The sequence below is a fragment of the Vombatus ursinus genome, unplaced genomic scaffold, assembly GCF_900497805.2.
Source record: "Vombatus ursinus unplaced genomic scaffold, bare-nosed wombat genome assembly UNPS02000749.1, whole genome shotgun sequence".
Lineage (NCBI taxonomy): Eukaryota > Metazoa > Chordata > Mammalia > Diprotodontia > Vombatidae > Vombatus > Vombatus ursinus.
The window spans coordinates 13,676,003-13,693,345 of NW_020940527.1; the positions used below are offsets into that span (position 1 = coordinate 13,676,003).

At 38.8% G+C, this 17,343-nt stretch overlaps 1 protein-coding gene across 1 annotated transcript in view; it reads right to left on the minus strand.

Annotated features, from left to right (window-relative positions):
* Positions 1-17,091, minus strand: part of LOC114039638 (rap1 GTPase-GDP dissociation stimulator 1-like) — a 75,145-nt gene extending 58,054 nt beyond the window's left edge. The window contains exon 1 of the mRNA XM_027857511.1: positions 17,016-17,091. Coding sequence (XP_027713312.1) covers positions 17,016-17,091 — 76 coding nt within the window. The remainder of the gene's footprint in view (positions 1-17,015) is intronic.
* Between the last annotated feature and the right edge of the window lie 252 nt (positions 17,092-17,343).

The following is a 17,343-nucleotide window of genomic DNA, read 5'->3' on the forward strand; positions in this document are numbered from 1 at the left end:
AAAAAAGGAATTTGGAACACATGCAAATTCTGGAACGCCCAGGTGCTGGTTTATAGACTTTGCTTTCAAAGCTTGGGCTTTGATGGTAGCTTGTACAGCGACAGTGAACTTGGAAAACTGGTGTCTGCAAAGGGCAGTGTTATGCATACAGTAGGTGTTTAAGTGATTTTTGCTGCTTATATCGAATGGAGTTGAATGTTGAACTAAACTCAGTGAAGGAAATAAATCTTGCACTCCCATTTTGCCAGGGAGGAAGCAGAAACACAGAAGAGAATAGGAAGAAGAAGAAAAAAAGACTGGGACAGAAATTTCTTCAGTTGAAATCTTACGATGACAGAAATCATTTTTGTCATGAAGTGCTTTATTTCTTGGGCTCTTCAAAGTTTGAAGCCCTCTGTGCATGGGCAGGGACAGCCTTCAGGCAATCAGGAAGTTCGTTTGAACCGATCCTTTCTGGATTCCTTTTCCTTGCAGTGATTATTCTACACTTCAGCCTCCCAGTGACTTCTTAGTTTTACCTTCCTTTTTTCTTAATCCTTTCACAAATAGCAAGTGCTCTCCCCTCATAATCCCACTCCCTACCCAGGGATTCCTCAGTGTTAATATCTTATCTCTGAGGCATTTACATTTTATGCCTGATTACTTTTTGGTCCCTTCCACCTTTAAATCTGCAATGCCAAGATCCTTTGACAAAGAGATTGATGAGGTTGCAGGGAAATTCATTGATCAACTTAGATTTAAAAGTGCTAGCCCTTAATTAGATTTTATTCTATTTTAAAAAAGGTTAATTTGATTAAAAAAAAGATATATAGAAGCTGCTCTGTGATAAAACATCCAAAAGACTTTTTGGTTCTAGTAACATTCAAAACAAAGTAAAATACAATATGGTATTTAATTAAGTAAGCAACAAGCATTTGAGAACAGATTTTTTTTTGCTTTTTTTGGTGAGGCAATCAGAGTTAAGTGACTTGCCCAGGGTCACACAGCTAGTAAATATCAAGTGTCTGAGGCTGGATTTGAACTCAGGTCCTCCTGATTCCAAGGCCAAAGCTCTATCCACTGCACCACCTAGCTGTCCCAACAGATTTTTTTAAACTTTTCTTTGTATCCTCTTCACTTAGCACAACGCCTGGTACAGAGTGAGCACTTAATGTTTTTTGACTGACTATTTACTATGTGTCAGGCATTGTCATAAAGACACACACACACACACACACAGAGGATAAAAAGGCCACTGATTTCAATGGGGGAGAAAGCTGTGTAGATGAATAGTTACATATAGAATTCAGTTCTTACACTCCTACAGTGAGGGGGACAAAGTGGCAAAAGGGAGGTGGGGAGAGGGTGCTAAGAAACACTCTGGACCTGATTTTCATCAGCATAGAGGACTCTCAGTGAGGAGTTCCTCTGCTATTCTGCTCTGTGCTTGCTCTGAATCTTATGGTATTAGGGTGACCTGGGGTCATTACACAGCCAGTATGTGACAAAGGCAGGATTAAATCCAACTCTTCATGACTCTTCACGACATCTATATACCATCCCATGCTGCCTCTCAAATACGAACTTAATTGTTGGTCAATACATGTGAGATGCTTGTCTAAATAACAGAGGGGACGTGGTGTTAGAGGAACTGAACCATCTCATTCTTGACATTCTTGCTAAAAATGAAACCGGAAGAGATAGAAGGAAGTTGGAGCTAAATGGGAGAGTGGTCCACAAGTAGCTGGACCTTGGAGGGTCAAATAAAGATATTAGTTTCACAGCACATCCAAAAGTCTGAAAAAGAAGCACCATTCTATGGGAGAGTTGATCACCTTGTCTTGAAGTGCTCATGATGAGTTTAAAAAAAAGGATCACCATGAAGATAGTTGCAGATTATGTTTCCACGTGATTTCAGAGAATGAGAAGGTAAGTAAAGTTTACAGATGAGATCTCTAAATCAAATCAGTGTCTACTTTAATATGCATTGACTTCAGGGCAAAGATGAGTATGTAGAAGGATAGTGAAAAAATGCATTAGAAAATATGGTTCATGATCGTGAAACGGAAGGAGGCTAAAGGCTTTAGACAATACAGGAGCCTCATGTACATACACACATCATGCACACTTTTTTTTCAAGAAAAAGTTTGGGTGGCAATGGATAATTTGAGCACCCAAAGGCATTCAAAGAAATGAAACTCACTATATTTTAACATAAAGGAAATTATTGGTTACTGATGTTTAAGTCACTTCTCAAGTCAACTTGTGTGTTTATAGTCAGACCACAAACTTGTTAAAGCAAAGCTAAGAATATCAAACTAGAAAAGAGTAATAATTAGAAGATATTGAATGAAGTTAAAACAGCTCCCTCTTTTACCAAACAAGTTACTTACAATAGGAAAGGGATGGTTTGGGGGGAGGCACATGGATAAAGGAACAGATAACAAAGACACACTATTTTTCAAGGAAGTTCAAGTGTCACAAAGAGATCAAAAGGGCCTACTAACTATTTAACTAACTAGTTCTTGATCTCCTTGCCAAATAGATACGGCGATCAAGGGTAAATCTGGCTTATAATATAAATACTTGTGCAGAATCTTATGGTGGAAGATTATAAGCACTATTGGGTCACAAAACAGTGAGAAGTGAGGGAGGGAAAAATGAGTCTGCAGAGGTTGATTTGAGATTCAGTGAATTCAGGTCACCCAAGAGAATTTAAGGATAAACCTGGTAGAACTCTTCTAGCAAATTGGCATCTATTTCTTATTCTGGCTTGGACTTAGTCCCAGGTTGGGAGTGCAGCGGATGAAATTTTTGAACCCATAATTCATACACACAGGGACCTAGCACCGATGTCACCTATAGGCAGAGGAAACAGCTGATTGCTGGTGAGAGGTCAAGAAGCAGAGAAAGGCCTCTATGAAACCCTAGAAACAATAGAATCTGAGAACTTAAAGGGGTCTCAGAGGCTAATGCAACTCATACCTGAACAGGAATTCCCTTTCTAGGAGCTCTGATGAGGAGGCATCTAGTATCAATCTGGAGACCTCCAGTTATAAGAGGATTGGCCTATCAGCTTTAGGATGATTTTAATCATTAGGCAGCTAGGTGATGCCATGGATAGAGCACTGGGCCTAGAGTTAGGAAGACTAGTTCAAATTCTACCTCAGATACTGACTACCTGTGTGATTCTGGGCAAGTCACAACTTCCATCACCTCAGTTTCCTCATCTGTAAAATGGAAATAATATCACCTACCCTTCAGGGTGGTTGTGAAGGTCAAATGAGGTGATATTTGTCAACTGCTTTGTAACTTCAAAAAACTATATAAATATTAGCTATTATTATTATGATTTTTTTATGAAGTTAAAATCATTATCTTGTCAAATTACACTAATGAGAACACTAGTTCTGCCTTCTGGGGCATGAAAAGCTAGTATGATCCTTCTTCCACATAACTTTTTAATATCTGATTCTTTGCACTTTTGCTTGATGAGGCTGTATGATTGAGAATCATGGAAAGGCATGATCTATAAATAATCAAAATTGAAGATGACTCAAAGGGCAATGAAGAGTTGCTACTGTAGGCAGGTAGGCTGAAACATATTGTCAATGATTTGTATACAAGAGATGGTGTAAAACAAATCATTCCAGAGGCATATGACTGGGAAAGGAGATGGCTTAGTACATAGTGAGTACAAGGGATAATGCATGGACAGCCCATGTACTGAGCTTGTACTGCTCTGGAAGTCAAGACACAGAGGAAGGTCTTAGCATCCTAGGTGAACCTCCTAAGGAAAAGGACATGAATGAGTAGGATACAAATTGAGAAGACATGGATGGGCTGCTATCTGCCCTGCTGGAGAGAGTATCCACATTGATGAGATCATGGAGTTAGTAAAACTTTCTATAATACTTATACTCCTATGAATACCTGTTCTCAGAGAACATTTAGAACTTACGTTAAAAAAAAATCCTGTTTTTGTTCAGAGCGGAGTCTTGACTCATGCATTTAAAACTTCTAGACATTCCTTAACCTAACTAAGTAGCTAATTGGTATATGGAGAGAATGCTGGCCTTGCAGTCAGGAGGACCTGAGTTTGAATTCTACTTCAAGCACTTACTAGCTCTGTGATCCTGGGCATGTCTCCTCATTTATAAAATGAGAATAATAATAGTACTTACCTTCAAGGGTTGTTGTGAGAACAAAATGAGAAAAGAATGTCAAGCACTTTCCTAATCTTATACTAATATGTAAATGTTAGTTGGTATGGTTTTCCACATATTACTTAGTCCCAAAGGGTGAAAATTTTGGCTATTCAGTTATAAAATAGAAATGAGTTATTTTTTAGTTGAGACAATGAAAATTTAAGCTAGCCTTCCTATGTCCTTGTTATTATCCATTGTATGGTTAATTTAGAAAGTTAACCTTTATCAACCATAATGTTCCTTCTTCTTTTTAAAATTTGTGAGAGGATTACCCCCTCCCCCCACGTATGCACACATGTACAAATTGTTATACATACATACATATATATATATATATATATATTTTTTTTTTTTGGTGAGGCAATCAGGGTTAAGTGACTTGTCTTGGGTCACATAGCTAGTAAGTATCATGTGTCTGAGGTTGGATTTGAACTCAGGACCTCCTGATTCCAGAGCTCGTGCTCTATCCAATGCGCCACCTAGTTACCCCCATTGTTATGTTTTAATAAAGCAAAATTTACAAAAAAGTTAATGACATATATTTAATGCTACCTACAAATGTCAAGTCACCTGACTTTTATTTTATCAATTTTCTTACATAGTCAAAACATGTATTTCTAAAGTCAACTGGGTTGAGGGGAAGAGGAAAATTTGGAGCTAGAAGTTACTTCTTAGGTCCCTCTGAAAAAATCTAGATTCCTAACTCAGAAGGATTCCATGGCAAGGCAGCCCATGTACTGTGCTTGTATTGCTCTGGAAGTCAAGACACAGAGGAAGTTCTCTAGTATGTCAGGTGGACCTCCAAGGGAGGAGGGCATGGATGAGGAAGGTACAAATTGAGAAGGCATGGATGGGTTACTATATGTACTACTGGAGGGAGTATTCACATTGATGAGATCATGGAGTTGGTAAAACTTTCTGTAATACTTATGCTGTTCATAGAGGAAAGCTATGGGGGAGGTAGTAGACTAGATGGCTTCTGGGGTCCCTTCAAGCTCTATCTATATGTTCCTAGGCACCTTCTCTAGCCTAGGCACCAAAGGTTCTTGGAGTTGTAGTCTAACAGGTTCACAGTTCATAAAATGTTGAGAGTCAGGTTGGGGATGGACACTATGGTCTCTAATGATATTTAGCTTAAGTTGGGGCAGATATTGCCTTTTGTAATTAGAATTTCCTCCCCTTCATTGAATAGTTAAGATTAGACATGATAGCCCAGACCTCAGAGAGGAGGAAGCTAGCTGAAAGTTTAAAAGCAACTGCTTCCTCCATCCAGCTCAAAAGGGATTTAGAGGTAGCCCTCTGGGGAGAAGGCCAAGATTCTTTCCCTTTTTCCCTCTAAGGGAAATTTTTTTTCTCAGGGCTTAAAGCTTAGTGGTATGATTAAATAATGGTCAACTTTCTGACAAATTTTTTTTTGCAATGATATTTTGTCAATTTGGGTTTAATTAAGGTTAGTAAGCAAGCACCCCAAAGAGGGGTTAAGGTTGGGAGGGCAATACCATCAGTCATTCAGATGGAATAAAGGTTAATAAGGGTAAAAGACACATTAAAAAAAGAATAGTTTAAAGTATGTGCGATGGAACTGAGATGCTGAAATGAAAGAATTCAGAAAAGTCTCTGAGAATCAGAAAATTCATGAGGGTTTACTTTAAGACAGACATGGCCATTCATGCTTGTGGCTTAGCATTAGTATTAATGCTGCCTTAACTTCTTGCTTCTGCCCTGAAGAAACTTCAGAGTTCATGTTATTCTAAGGCTGATTCACCAAGAAACTAAGATGTAAAGGGAAATTACTCTTTTAAAAAAATCTATGTTATTTGGATGAAAATATACACTATTAATTCTATCTATGAATTAATAAATATATTTTCGTATCTACTGATACACATTTTTTTAATGCTGATGGTGGGCAATGATAGAATGAAGGGAGAAAGATTGTGAGAAATAGGAGGAAGGGGGATTGGTTAGAAAGGGAGACAAAGTTCTGTTGCTTCAAAAATGCTTAAAAATTCCCCAATAGTTTTTGTCTATGTAACACTTTGCACACTTTGTCTTATGTTTGCTAAGGGGAAGAGCGCTATATTGTGGGAAGCAAAACAAATGTATTTTGTACAGGTAAAGGGCTTCCTGGGCAGTCCAGATGAAGTCTTCTTGAACAGTCCTGATAAAGATCTGGGCAGCACAGAGTTTTATCTTCCAGATTAAATCTGAAATGAGAGATTTAGCTTTTTTTTTGACTGAATTTTTTGGAGTTTCCTCTCCCGTGGGCATAACTGACAGACTGTTTATTTGCAAATGAAGCACACTTCTCTGATCTTCACCAAAATTTGCTGGAATGAATGTGTATTTATTATGGCCAAAGACAATTCTAGCCACTATCCTCTGTGAAGCAAATTCATGAATTGTGCTTTTGTTTAGCTTTGTGTTCTAAAGGTTAATTGCTCACATGATGTCTTTTATGTTGATTATGTCCCTTAGCACATGAAAAAGTTTGTATTTCCATAAATCTCTAATTTTGCTTAATTAATCCAAGTTCAAATAATATGTGTTGACTTAAAATAGTCCTAATAAAAGACAGACTTCGTTGAACAAGCAATGTATTAATCACTCTTGTTATGTGCCAGGCACTTATGTGGGGATCAACGTAAGAGGAAAATAGTCCCTGCCCTCAAGAAGCTCTTAGAATAGAAAGCTAAACAGAAGCATAACCCATTGCATTAATTTACTAATTGTTCTTTCCCTTAGGACCTGAATTTGAGATGGCTGTTTAGGCATCACACAAATACACACACACACACACACACACACACACACACACACACACATAGGAGTTGACTTCCAGTTATTTACATTTACATTTCACATTTCAGAGCATTAAGTGACTAGTCTGTCTAACAGATAACCTTTGAAGTACTAACCTGACCTCAATTGTGGCAGCTGGCTAAATATCTGAGCACTTTATTTTGACTAGGGACTATTCTTTTCTCTGCCATCTTTCTCTTTCCTTCTAGTTCAAATCTGCTGAAGTAATAATATTTGGTGAACAAATTTACTAAGTAATCAGCAGTCCTTAAAGTGTTTGTTTACTATATAAATGTTAAATTAAAGCACTATAAGAAAATTAGGAAGGATTCAGAGAAGAGCACCAAAAATGATTAAGAGGAGGAGGGACTGGCAAGGAGGAAAGATAAAAGGAATTAACTAGGCAGAGATTTCCCAAATTATGACTAAGAGAGACTTGATGACAGTCTACAAACATTTGTATACACCAGTGAAAGAGAAGAATTGTTTATGGAAGTCCAGAGGGGATAGCCAGGCATAATGGAATGCAATTATAAAGAGGCAAATGCACTTATTTATTTTACTCTTTTGCGTATGAGCTAACCAAATGTGATTCACTTGACTGATTAATTTGGTGAGGGCTTCAGGCCTCTGGCATTTAAATAAACCAATGGGAACTCAGAGGAGGCAAAATGCTGCTTCTACTGTTGTAGGAACACTGGACTGAGTTCTCTTATATTGGACACTAACTTGCTGGGTGACTTTGGGGAAGTCAATTTTACACTGCTATGTAAATTTATAAATGAGAATTTATTTCTCGTTTATAAAATTTATAAAATGACATCTTTGGACACATTATTTCTCATTTATAAATGTCTTTGGACAAATATTCCTTCTAGCTCTAAGATTCTGTGAGTTCATAGGGCAAGCCACACAAAAATCATGTCAATGATTTTTAGTGAAACATCATGAATAATAATAATAATAATGATAACGATAATTAGATATTATTTTGTTGGTGTGCCAATTCCTTCCACTGCAAAAATGAAACCTGTGTACAGTTTAGCAGATAACTCTTACGGAATTGAGTTTTGGGGAGGTCCACTGATTTGCCCACGGTCACAGGGTTAGTCAGTGTGAGAGGCAGTAGTTGAATCCTGTCCTTTCTAAGTATAGCATTTAAATACACCTGCATGCTACTGACAGGTGGCAGTAAGCCTCCCTTAACTTATTCCAATTTTCTTCATGGCCAAGAGAGAAGATCTTTGAACTCTTCTAGCTGTCTTAAGTTTTCTTGTTGTGTGTGAAGAGAGACATCCACAAAGCAGGATTCAGTACAGTGGCCATGTCTCTACAAGCAAAGCAAAGCAGGGAATTGAGGCAACTATTGCACTAAAAACTTTGTGGCAGACTGGTGTTGATTGATCTGGGACTTTGAGGCCCAAGTGGTACTTGTGGGTTTTTCAGCTTGAATTGTACAGATGATTATCTCATTTTTATATTTCATTACTGCTTAGTAGGTGCTGAATTGAGTCAAAGTGGTTGCTTTATTATGGATCCAACCTCAAATCATGGATTTCTTGAGGGACCTCTGAAGCCATGTAGGCCAGTGTTAGTTGGCCTGAACCAGACCGTGGACCCTCAAATACCTACATTTTCTATCTCTAGCCCCTCTACTCCTCATTGACACAGAAAAATCAATTTTTCAGCTGCTCAGGGGACAGAAACAGGGATAGGGAGTCAGAGTTAGATAGAAGAGGGAAGGAAGAGGAGAAACAAGAATCAGTTTTTAAGGTTTACAGGAGTTGAAAAGTAAATGCCCCTTGGTAGCAAAAATTTTAAGGGCCAGTACAAATTTGTCGTAGATAGCGATTGAATCCAACCTTTCAAAAGGATAGAAATAAAAACTAGTGGCCATCTACCTACTAATACACATGCCTATACTGGTTTGATGATTTGACTGATTTAAACAGGTAGTTAAGGTTAAACAATTCTTTTGATTTTTTTTTCTGATTAAATTCACTAGAAGGCTCTGTGCCTCATTTTGTTGCTTTTTTACTGAATAGTTGTTTAACTCAATTGGTTACAGCAGTGATCCCAAATTGAAAAAAATCATTTACAACTATTGGTAAAAACAAACAAACAAACAAACAAAGCAAATGAAACTTTTGGTCATATACTCCCAATTTATGAATATTTTCTTATTTATAGACTATATATGGTCACTACTGTTCTAATAATTATACATGTTATACATGTTATAAACTTGTATAAAAAGCTAAATGTTAAAAAGAGATAAAAAAGATGAAAAGAGATAAAAAAAAGAGATAAAGATGTAGTACTATTTGATTCTAGAGTCAATAGCAGGTCATGGAGTTTACCAAGGATGGAAGTGGGATGATCAGACCTAAGTTTTAGGAAAATTACTTTGGTAGCTATGTGGCAGATGGATTGAAGGTGGAAAAGAGTAGACAGGGTGACCCATTAAGAGGTTTTTGCAATTATCTAGGTGAGAGGTGATGAGGGTTTGAACTGGGGTGTTGACTATGTGAGTGGAGAGAAGAGAATGTATATGAGATATGTTGTGGAGGTAGAAATGACAAGATTTAGCAACTGTAGGGTAAAGCAAAGTGACGAATCAAGAAAAAAAAACCTGGGTGACTTAGGAAGATAGTGGTAGTCTTAAAGAAATAGAAAAATTTGGAAGAGGGTTGTTTGGGAAGAAAGATAATTAGTTCTGTTAAGGACATGTTGATTTTAAGATGCCTAAGGGACCTTGAGCTCCAAAACTTTAATAGGCAGTTGGAGATGTGGGCCTGGAATTCAAGAGAAAGAGTAGGACTGGGTATATATATTTGTGAGTCATCTGCACAGAGATGATGATGGAGCCTCTGGGAATGAATGAAGTCACCAAGTGTGAGACTATGCAGAGAGAAAAGAATAAGGCTGTGCACTGAGGGCCTTGAGGACTACACACAGTTAGGTAATAGGACGGATGATAGTCTAGCAAAGGAGCCGAGAAGGTATTTCTCAGTTAAATAGGTAATAAAATAATGAAAAGAGAACAGTGTCAAGAAAACCTAGGGAAGAGAAAGTAAGCATCCAGGAGGCATGGGTCATCAATGATGTCAAATGCACAGATAGGTCCATAAGGATGAGGACTGGGAAAAGGTCATCAGGTTTGGAAAGTAAGAGAACATTGGTAACTTTGAATACAGCATTTTCAGTTGAGTGAGGAGGCAAGGATGATGGGGAGGTAGACAGCCTGGGAGACTAGAAGGATGGTGGTCCCTTTGAAGGAAATAGGGAGATTCAGAAGAAGGGTGGGTTTTAGGGAGAAAGATGATGTAATTGAAACACACCCATCCCCTCCTCAATACTCACTGTTTTTTATTAAAAAGAAAAAAAGTATGTGTATGTAGCTTTTACCAGCTACTACCCTAAAGTACAGAGCCTGCTTCTTCTGGAACACCAATAGCAGCCATGAAGTAATCCAGAGGACACAGGGATTAAGGTGGCTAAGAGTAAGGAGGGGCAAGGAATTTCACCTGCACAGATGCTGTGACTGCTTGGCTCTGAGTAGGATTTAACATTCCCAAGGCCCCACAAACCAGGGCAGTCACAGGGAAGATCAGCAGTGGGAAGAGGAAGAGTGTGGAAGGCGGTGGTGTAGTTGTTCTAGAGATCAGTTTGTGACTGGCTATGGAGAGGGGAAAATGAAATTTAACTCATTTTATCTCACATACCCTTGGGGTCAAGCCAATCTCTTTTGGGATAATTTTATGACCTCCACTTTGGAGATCACCATCTAAGAGAATACCACCAATCAATCTAAAGATATTCATTGAATGACTCCTCTGAGAAGTCTTCCTTTACTACTCTGGCCTATAGTGATTATTTTTTCCTTTAATATCTTTTACTTCCTACTATTTTTTTTTAAATTCAGTGTTGTCTCCACAACTAGACTATAAGCCCCTCAAGGACAGTAACTGTACTTTATATAGTCCTGTTTCATCTCCTCATTGCCTAAATGGTGCTCCTTATGCTTATATCCAACAAATTTTTGAAAATGAATTTGAGTAGCTTATTTATTGTTTGTACCATTTATTGTAAAGGATTTAGCTGGGATGTTAGACTTTGCTGATGGTATAAGGTTTTTTTGGGGGGGGCATAAGCTCTTTTTTGGATCAGGTACAGAGGATCCTAGTTTTGGTTCCAAGGCTTTCTTGTTTACCAAGCCCCAACTGGAGGCACGAATCTCCCTTGACCTTCTTGATCCCTGAAGCTGCTTAGACCTCTACTATGTTTAGAGCTTTACTGGACTCAAGGCTTAGTGACCTGCCCCCATTTTTTTGTCCTTACCAAAATGACTAAATGACCTGCTCTATCACAACCTGCCTCCAACATTGACATCATCTTCAGATTAAGGAGGGATATATATTTACAAGAGAAAAAAGAATATTAATAGAGAAATAGTACATTGTAAGGCAAGTAGAAGTATGTTTAATATATTTCTTCTTGGTCTAATTGATGGACTTCTATGTTGTTAGTCTGCCCTAATGTGCCAAAAGTTGCCCTGGCTCATTTTATAACCAGCAAGATTCTTTTTCTGGTGGGAGTCCATGTGCCTCTTTCCCCCTATCCCTAGATTCTGATTTCAAAATTAAATTATTCTGATTTCAGAATGCCACCCTCTAGTTTAGGATTCAGCTCACATGGGCACCTTGGACCTAGCTGATTCACTCTTTTATAAGCTCAAGGTTACTCTTACCCAGTAAGTAGTTCCCTTATTTCTGGCAGATATTAGTGATCCACTCATATTCCTGGCCATGATTACTCACTTTCCCCTCCCCCCTAACAAGGAACCGATAATTAGATACAAATACAGAATAATAAATATAAACATTTAAAAATATAATATACCACCACTCCAGAGTATATAATAAGAAGTCCATCTACCACAGATGTCTATTACTTTATGTTGTTAATTGTCTTATCTCCTTAGATAGATAGTCTTAGTTCCTTAAGGTCAGAGACTACTAGACTTAAATTCTTTGTATTCTCTATCCCTCACAGTGCCTAGCACAGCCTAGATGTTTAGTGAATAGCTATTGATCCATCGGTTGATTGCTTGGAGATTTGGGGTCTAGGATAAGAGGCAATGATTTGACTAGCATTAAGTACTTAGTAATTGACCGAGGAGGTAATAGAGACCAGCACTTAGATCACTTAGTGTTTATCAGCTGGTAAATAAAAAACAGCAAAGAGCAACATGGTTTTTGGTCCTGGTTCTCTTAGTATGAGAGTAAATTAATTTCAGTCATTATCTGCTTATGCTCTGCAGATTTCAGTTTCCTTCTCCTTCCTTATTCTCTTAGCCCTCCCCTGGCTTAACCCACATGATCAGTTTTAGAATGATTCAATGCAAAAAGGATCATAGCAGTCAGAAATTGACTACCCAGACCTCTAACAACTCAATATTTATTCACTGCCTCCACTGAATGCCTGAGAGCATCAAACACACTATTATTGTTTTTTCAGTGAGAAGAAGAGGCCAGGAGAATAAGCCTAGGAATGTGGGCATAAAGCTGTTGTCTTTTAGAACTGAAAGAAGCCTGTCCAACTTCAATCTCTGGAAGTGAGTGGCTTGCCTAAGGTCACATGGTAAGTTAATGGTAACACTGGAACTAGAAGCCAAGTCTACTATCCACTGGCCTTTCCATTACACTATAGTAAATTCCACTTGTGTAATGCTGTAAGGTTTGAAAGGCACTGTCCTTTTAACAAGTCTTTGAGGTAAGTAATGTAAGCACCATGATCCTCATTTTACAGATGAGGAAACTGAGACTCTGAATGGTGACTTGCTCAGCATCACACAACTAGCAAATATCTAAGGCATGATTCAAACTCAAGTGCCCTATCCCTAATTCCAATACTCTTTCCATTTTGCCAAGATGCCTTACTTTTTTTTTTAGTGCTACAAGGAGGCCAGGGTTGCTCTCTAGTTCATCTGTCACATGTTTTCAAGAAACCGGGGGCTGACCTAGCATAGTAGTCAGAGGACCATAGGTGTAGAACTAGATGTGATCTTAGAGGCCTTCCAGTCTAACCCCCCTGTTTTATAGAAAGAAAACAGAAGCGCAGAGAGATGAATTAATTTCCCCAAGGTCACACAGGTATTAAGTGTCAAAGCTAGGGTTGGAGCCCACGTTCTTTGACGTTGATCCTCTTTCTACTGCCCCACCCTGCTTCATCCTTCTAATCTCTCTCACTTCAAACACAGAAGATAAAGAGTCTTTTTAGAAATAGCCTGGGTTGGAAACTTCCCAAACGTCTGTGAAAAAACATGTCAGGCTGGTAGGATTGCGTTGATGACAGACATTTCATTCCAGAGGCCTTGTGAAATGTAGTCCTGTCTCTTCCTCTCCCTTCATCCCATAAGTGCTGGGAAATCCCTGGATAGACCCAATATACCATAAAGGTGCTTCTGAACTGAAGGTTCATTCCCATAGGTGGCCTAGGGTTCCAATCTGCTGAAGAGAAGTCATTGCTACACAGAAATTCCAATTGTATAGCACCTTTTCCTTCTGCTTGGCAAGCCAGGGATCTAAAGAAAGCCTCTGGTACAGAATGCCTCTTGAACTGTGGCTATGCTGTATTTTCAGGAGAGATGACTAGAGAAGGGAAGAAATGGCATGTTAGATTCTATAGCATGGGGATTCTGATTTCCCCAGTATGAAGCTACACTCCTAGAATCTACATTTCCTCTAGAGCTGGTTAGCAGTGAGCTTTGTTGACAGCCACACATAATGCTCTTCTAACACCTTTTCTCTCCCCTAAATCCATGAAAAGAAGCCTGGCACAGAATTAGGAATTTCAGATTTCCCTATGGTATTGAAGTTCCATGTGTTATTAAGAAGGAAAATGGTCTTACAAGAGCCAAGAGAATCAGAAATCAGGGAATTCCTTACCTTTTCTCCAAGGAATTTTAGATCTCCAGTAGCAAAAATAAGACCAAGGTGGAAAGAAAGGGACATGGATGAGACAGAGAGAGAGGAGAGGAAAAAGAGAGGATAGGAAGATTCATGAGGTAAGTAGTGTATTATTATTTCCATTTAAATATAGAAAAGCTGAGATTGATGGTATTTAAGTGGTCATGTATTACCATTATTCTCCCATCTGGAAGGGACTGCTAGAACTGGCAGGAAGCTTAGAACATAGATAATAAAACATCAAGTTAACAAGCATTTACTAAGTACCTACTATGTGCCACCCTAAGCACAAGCTCCAGGTCCTCCTCTCAAAGAACTCAAAGTCTAAAATGCCAAAAGGAGGAACACAAAACATACTACCACTACCACTACTGCTACCACTACCACCACTACTACTACTACTACTCCTCTTGTTTTGGTGGAAAGCGGTAGGTTCAGGGTTTGCACCTGTGATGTCATCAGTGTGAGCTCAGTGTAGAAACTCCTTCCACTGACTGCATCTCTTCTGTGACTTACAGTTTCGGATAGTGGTCTGGGTGTATTGGGAAATCAAATGACTTTCCATGGTGGCTCAGAGAGCATAAGCTAGAGACAGGAACTGGAATCTACATCTTCCTGACTCCAAGCCAGCTCTGTATCCCCTAATCCACATTGCCTCTCTGCTACTATGAACGAATAATGTTAATAAAAACAAGAGCTCACACTTATACAACACTTCAGGTTTACAAAGGGTGTTCCTGGTCACAATTCCTAGATATGTGTCAGAATATGAGAGGTCTGTAGAACATAGAATATAGACTGTCAGAACTAGAGAGAACCTTGAGAAACAGAATGTTAGAGCTGAGAGAGCACATAAAGAAAACTGTGTCCAACACTCACATTGTATAGACAGGAAACCAGTGGGAATGAATGAATGTTATTCATTGTCACACATCAAGTTAACCACAGAATAAGGACTAGGTGGTGCAGTGGATAGAGCCCTGAGGCTTGGAATTCATTTTCATGAGTTTAAAGTTGGTCTTAAACACTTACTAGCTGTATGACCCTGGGCAAGTCATTTAACCCTGTTTGCCTCATGTCCTCATCTGTTAACTGAACTGAAGAAAGAAATGGCAAATCATGCCAGTTTCTCTGCCAAGAAAACTCCAAATGGGGTCGTGGAGAGTCAGACACAACTAAAAAACAACTTAACCAAAACAACAACAATAACAACAACAACAACAGTAGAAATTCTGGGCTCCTGCCTCTGAACTTATGAGAATTTGTTCTCATCACTGCTCAAGAGGCCCCTGGTAGCTACTCATATAAGCAGGCAATTGTCAAAAGTCAAGACTTGAACCCAAATTTCCCAATTCCAAGTCCAGCACTCTTGATCCATGGTACTGTCTTTCCCCATAAATCTATGCCTTCTTCTGACTTAATTAGCTCTGTGAGTGCCACTGTCATCTATACATTCTCCCACATTTGGGACCTTGGCAAGATTTCTGACTCTACCCACTTTCTCATTTTTCATATCACATTTCATTAACTATGAAGCTAGATGACACAATGGATAGAATGTTGAACTGAAGTCATGAAGACCTAAGTTTAAATCCTGCCTCAGATTCCTAGTGATGGTACACTGAGCAGGTAACTTAACCTCTCAGCCTCAGTTTTCTTCATCTATAAATAAGGATAATAATGAATTGTTATGAGGATCAAATGGGATAACATATGGAAAGTGCTTTGCAAACCTTAAAGTGCTATATAAATGTTGACTAGTATTATAATTATATCCAATCACTTACCAAGTTCTCTAGTCCTTCAAACATCTCACATTCATCATCTTCCCTATGCTCATTGCTATTATTCTAGTGCAAGTCATTATCACTACCTTCCAGTACTATTGAAGTAGTCCCTTAATAGACCCTCCTGCCTCCATTTACCCCTCTTCTAATCAATTCTTCATGCTGCCATCAGAATAAATTTCTTTATGTATAGCTCTATTCAAGATACTCCTTTGCTTAAATATCTTCATTTATTTCCTATGGCCTAATAAAGTTTAAACTTTCTTTTCTTTTTGGTGAGGCAATCGGGGTAAAGTGATTTGTCCAGGGTCACACAGCTAGTAAATATGAAGTGTCTGAGGTTGGATTTGAACTCAGGTTCTCTTGACTCCAAGGCTGGAGCTCTATCCACTGCGTCACCTAGCTGCCCCTAAAGTTTGAACTTTCAACTGACATTCAAGAACCCTCCATGATCTAGTTGGTACTATGCCTTTCCAGACTCATAGTACCCTCCTCCACACATTTTTCACTCCATCCCAACTAAATGACTTTCTGACCCTTAAACATGTCCAATACTTTACCATTGCTATACTTTTGTTCATTGATCCCTATACCTATGATAACAACACAAGCCACCACCAATAGCAGCAATCCCTATACCTAGAATGTCTTCCCTTGCCCTCTTGTCTGTTCAATTTCTGCCCATCCTTCAAAGACTTTAGTCATTGTCTAATTTATACTGGACAACAACTTTTTATTTTTGATTTCACCATTGTTGTGGCATTTTAAAAACAGGTGAATAAGCAAGAACTTCTTAATAACCAAATAAAGAAGAACCTGTTTTAATGTGATTTCCCCTTCACAACCTTCTCTTCCCCTAGCTAACATCTGGACTTGCACCTTACTCACACAGCGATTGGTTTTCTTCCTCTCTGTAACATACTCATCTTGTAGTATCATGCATTAACTATACTTATCTATGTTTGTATCTTCTCCTACTAGATTGTAAGCCCCAAGAGGGCATGGATAAGGTCTTATTTAACTTTATGCCTAGTACAATGAAGTCCCTCCTCTCCCTCTGTCCTCTATAGTCCACACAGGCCGAAAGAAGTTTGTCATTCAGGATGAAATGGGAACACTGCTCACTTCTGACAGCAAATGAACAAATCGACATAGCTAGACAGCAGCAAGAGGGGGATGGAGGAATATTATTGTCCAACCACCTACCCTTAGCTATGGTGTTACCCTCTCCCAGAAGCCTTATGTTAAGAAAAAAACATTCCCTTCACCTTGCTCTCCCTCCACAGCCAGCTCTCCCAAGCTCTGAACAAGGTCAGCCCGTTCACATGCCAAGAGACTGGGCATGTGCGATTGGTGACCCCAAAGCATCTTTTGCTTTATGTACAATGTGATTCTGAGAGTCAGTGAAGGTTAATTCTGCCTGCCACAAGGTTGTTAGACCACTTATTTTTTTTTTAGTATGTGCAAAACATCATGTGAGAAGGGCTCAGCTTTGGTGTGGAACTTCATCTTCTTCCTGAGGGGGGGGAGGTATCTGGAGGAGCCACAGAAATCCCTCTCTCTCCCTTATATTCATCAACTTTTGGGTATTCTGTC